We start from the raw sequence: 4106 nt of genomic DNA, 5'->3' as shown, positions 1-4106 counted from the left end.
CCCGCCTGCCATCAGTACTTACATATGTGTTTGATTTGGTGCCAATTGGGGGGGGGGGTCATGGGAACAAGTCTGAAAAAAAAAATGCTGGTTTCTTTTGCATTGCGAAGAGTCGCTGATTCCAGCTTTGTTCTTGTCCTGCAGACATGAAGCTGCCTGGTGTGCTCAGAGATTGGTACGGCTACGATTATCTGTGCTGAAATCATCCTGAAAACTTCATCCGAAGACTTCAGCATTCAAGGGAAGCCAAAGGCATTTGAGAGGGAATAAAGCCAAAAGTCAAGAGCTTCACTGTCCCGTCCCTACCCACTCCAAAAAGACGACATTGCTCACACGCAGGCAACATGGCAAGCAAACGGAAATCTACAACTCCGTGCATGGTCCGGACATCACAGGTAGTAGAACAAGATGTGCTGGAGGAGGCAGACAGGGCCAAAGACAAAGGAATGGGCATGCCACAGTCCGACGTGGCCAAGGACGGCTGGGCAGCAGAACCTGAAAACTCGTCCAAAGAAAATGAAGTGGTGGAGGTGAAATCTACGGGGGAAAACCAGTCCAAAAAACTCCAGGGTGGTTATGAGTGCAAATACTGCCCTTATTCCACACAGAATCTGAATGAGTTCACAGAACACGTCGACATGCAACACCCCAACGTGATTCTCAACCCCCTCTACGTGTGTGCCGAATGTAACTTCACAACCAAAAAGTATGATTCCTTATCTGACCACAACTCCAAGTTCCATCCAGGGGAGACCAACTTCAAGCTGAAGCTGATTAAGCGCAATAATCAAACTGTTCTGGAACAGTCCATTGAGACCACCAACCACGTTGTGTCCATTGCTACTGGTGGTCCTGGGGGTGGTGACCATGACCCCGGGGTCTCCGTGGGTAAAATCCCCATGATGAAGACAGGAAAACCGAAGGCAGATGCCAAGAAAGTGCCCAAGAAGCCTGATGAAGTTGCCCCGGAAAACCACATGGAAGGGACTGCCCGCCTGGTGACCGATACCGCTGAGATCCTGTCCAGACTTGGAAGTGTGGAACTCCTTCAAGATTCACTGGGACACGTCATGCCTTCTGTACAGCTGCCACCAAATATCAACCTTGTCCCCAAGGTCCCCGTCCCTCTGAATACTACCAAATACAATTCTGCCCTCGACACAAACGCCACCATGATCAACTCCTTCAACAAGTTCCCTTACCCCACCCAGGCTGAGCTCTCCTGGTTAACAGCTGCCTCCAAACACCCGGAAGAGCACATCAGAATCTGGTTTGCCACCCAGCGCTTAAAACATGGCATCAGCTGGTCCCCAGAAGAGGTGGAGGAGGCCCGAAAGAAGATGTTTAATGGCACCATTCAGTCAGTACCCCCGACCATCACTGTGCTCCCAGCTCAGCTGGCTCCCACAAAAATGTCACAGCCCATCCTCCAGACGGCTCTGCCATGCCAGATCCTTGGCCAGCCCAGCCTGGTGCTGACCCAAGTGACCAGCGGCTCGACGACCGTCTCTTGCTCCCCCATCACACTTGCTGTAGCCGGAGTGACCAACCACGGTCAGAAGAGACCTTTGGTGACTCCCCAAGCTGCCCCTGAGCCGAAGCGTCCCCACGTCGCCCAGGTGCCAGAACCTCCACCCAAGGTGGCCAACACCCCGCTCACCCCAGCTAGCGACCGCAAGAAGACCAAGTTGCAGATTGCGCACCTCAAGGCAAGCTTTTTACAGAGCCAGTTCCCTGACGATGCTGAGGTCTACCGGCTCATTGAGGTGACAGGCCTCGCCAGGAGCGAAATCAAGAAGTGGTTCAGTGACCATCGGTACCGGTGTCAGAGGGGCATCGTCCATATCACCAGCGAATCCCTTGCCAAAGACCAGATGGCCGTCACAGGCACCCGACACGGTCGCACCTATCACGTGTACCCAGACTTTGGCCCCCAGAAGTTCAAAGAGAAAAGCCAGGGACAGCTGAAAACCCTGGAAGACAGCTTTCTGAAAAGCTCTTTTCCCACCCAGGCGGAAGTGGAGCGGCTGAGGGTGGAGACCAAGCTGAGCAGGAGGGAAATCGACTCCTGGTTCTCAGAGAGGCGCAAGCTTCGAGACACCATGGAGCAGGCCGTCTTGGATTCCATGGGGTCTGGCAAAAAAGGCTCAGATATGGTAGCCCCCAATGGTGCTCTCTCTCGACTTGACCAGCTCTCTGGTGCCCAGTTCGCTGGTTCTCTGCCCAGCCCTTCATCAGCAATGATACAAAACCAAGAACAGGTTCACCTGCTGAGGAGCACTTTCGCGAGAACCCAGTGGCCCACTCCTCAGGAGTACGACCAGTTGGCAGCCAAGACCGGGCTGGTCAGAACTGAGATTGTGCGCTGGTTCAAGGAGAACAGATGCCTACTAAAAACTGGGAGTCTGAGTTGGCTGGAGCAGTACCAGAAGCATCACCTGTCGGATGCCGTATCAAGAAAAGTGGCCAAACACGTCGCTGAGAGCCCAAAGAATGGAAGTGAGGTGGCTCGACATTATGCCAGGGACCCCAAAGCACTTGGTGAACAGGACTCCGACAAGCTGGTCCCCAGGGTGAAAGCAGGTGACGAGCAAGCCAAGGACTGTGTGGCAGGCAAGCCCTCGGAGGCCACCTCAGACAGATCGGAGGGCAGCAGCCGAGATGGCCAGGGCAGTGAGGAGAACGAGGAGTCTGGCATCGTGGACTTTGTGGAGGTGACGGTCGGAGAGGAGGACGCCATCTCAGAGAAGTGGGGGAGCTGGAGTCAGAGAGTAGCAGAAGGGACAGCAGACCAGGCGGACTCCGACTCCGACAGCGCCCCTGCAGAGGCTGGCCAAGCCTAGACAGGTAATCCTGCCTGTTTACTCCAAAGAATGGGGAAGTGCAGATTTACCCTTTTTTAAAAAAAAAAAAAAATTGGCCCAGATAATGTAGACAGGGATTCCAAGATGCTGACTCAGACAATGTACTTTTTTTCATTACTGTATTAATTGTCCATATATGTTGATAAAAATCATCCAGATATGTCATTGGCATGGTATAGTCAAGTATTTCTTATCAGAAACACCAGAGACTAGAGCATTTCAGATTTCAGATTTTTTTTCAGAATTTGGAACATTTGTGCATATAATGGGGTGTGCTGAGGGCTGGGACCCTAGTCTGAGTCTGAAAATATTTATGTTTCATGTTTACGCTATATGCAGAGACCAAAGGTAACTCCAATGCGATAGTTTTCATGATTTTGCTCATGCTTGAAACATCGTTTTGTGGTGTGGCATCCCCTTCTCACCTCATGCTGGCATTGGAAAGTTTCAGATTTCAAAGTATTTAGTGGTTTAGAATTTCAGATTCGGGATGTCCGACTTAGGCTTATCATGTATATGTATCACATACGGTGTGTTGGAAATACAGATCCCATAATGGAATGGCTCGGTGGAGCTCATCTTCATATGACTACCTCAGACACACTTGTCAGCTTCTTTGGGGTAGCAAGTAAGTTCTTTGTCAAGGTTCTTTGACAAAAAGATGAAATAAATAGGGCTTGATAGTCCTGGACCCTCGTTTGTCAGGTAGTTTGTCAGGGCATCTCGGAGGGGATGCCCTGCTGCCTGGACCTGTTTGGACACCAGCCTTCAGGTGTGTTCACACTAGTCTTTTCAGACTGTTAGACCAACACACCCTCTGTGTGTATTATGGTCACGGTTGGGGAAAAAAAGAAAAAGAAAAGAACAAGGAGTAAGGGGGGGTGTGTATCTTTTCTTTCATTGTCTTTTTGTTTTATTTCACATTTGCTGAATCGGAGATTCAGGGTGGTTTCTTTGCACCTGAGAGTCTCTGGAAATGTTCCCTATTTGCCTTGTGTGGCTCAGGGAAGGTGCCTTGCTGTTTACATCCCAGTCACCCCTTCCAATCTGGACAAGACCTGTGCAGATGCAGACCTGTGGAGCCACAAAAGCCAGGGAAAGGGAGGTTACCATGGTGACTAATGGCCATGTCATCCACATAATGGGACAGGTCTTGAAGCCCTTGGTGCGTGTGCTTCCCAAGAGGTCAGTGCGAGTCAAAACCCCAGTGCAGCAGCTGGCTTGGCTGTGTGTGTGCACTTG

The 4106-nt window shown here is 51.0% G+C and overlaps 1 protein-coding gene across 1 annotated transcript in view; it reads left to right on the top strand.

The window, feature by feature from the left end:
* Zhx2 (zinc fingers and homeoboxes 2) overlaps positions 1-4106 on the top strand; it is a 137663-nt gene that overhangs the window by 123126 nt on the left and 10431 nt on the right. The window contains exon 3 of the mRNA XM_005354596.2: positions 145-2847. Within this exon, the coding sequence (XP_005354653.1) occupies positions 345-2843 (2499 nt within the window). The 5' untranslated portion in view covers positions 145-344 and the 3' untranslated portion in view covers positions 2844-2847. The remainder of the gene's footprint in view (positions 1-144; positions 2848-4106) is intronic.

Source organism: Microtus ochrogaster, chromosome 15, assembly GCF_000317375.1.
Source record: "Microtus ochrogaster isolate Prairie Vole_2 chromosome 15, MicOch1.0, whole genome shotgun sequence".
In the NCBI taxonomy this organism is placed as follows: Eukaryota; Metazoa; Chordata; class Mammalia; order Rodentia; family Cricetidae; genus Microtus; species Microtus ochrogaster.
Note: the sequence above shows the minus strand (reverse complement) of the source record. Positions and strands in the feature narration are given on the sequence as shown.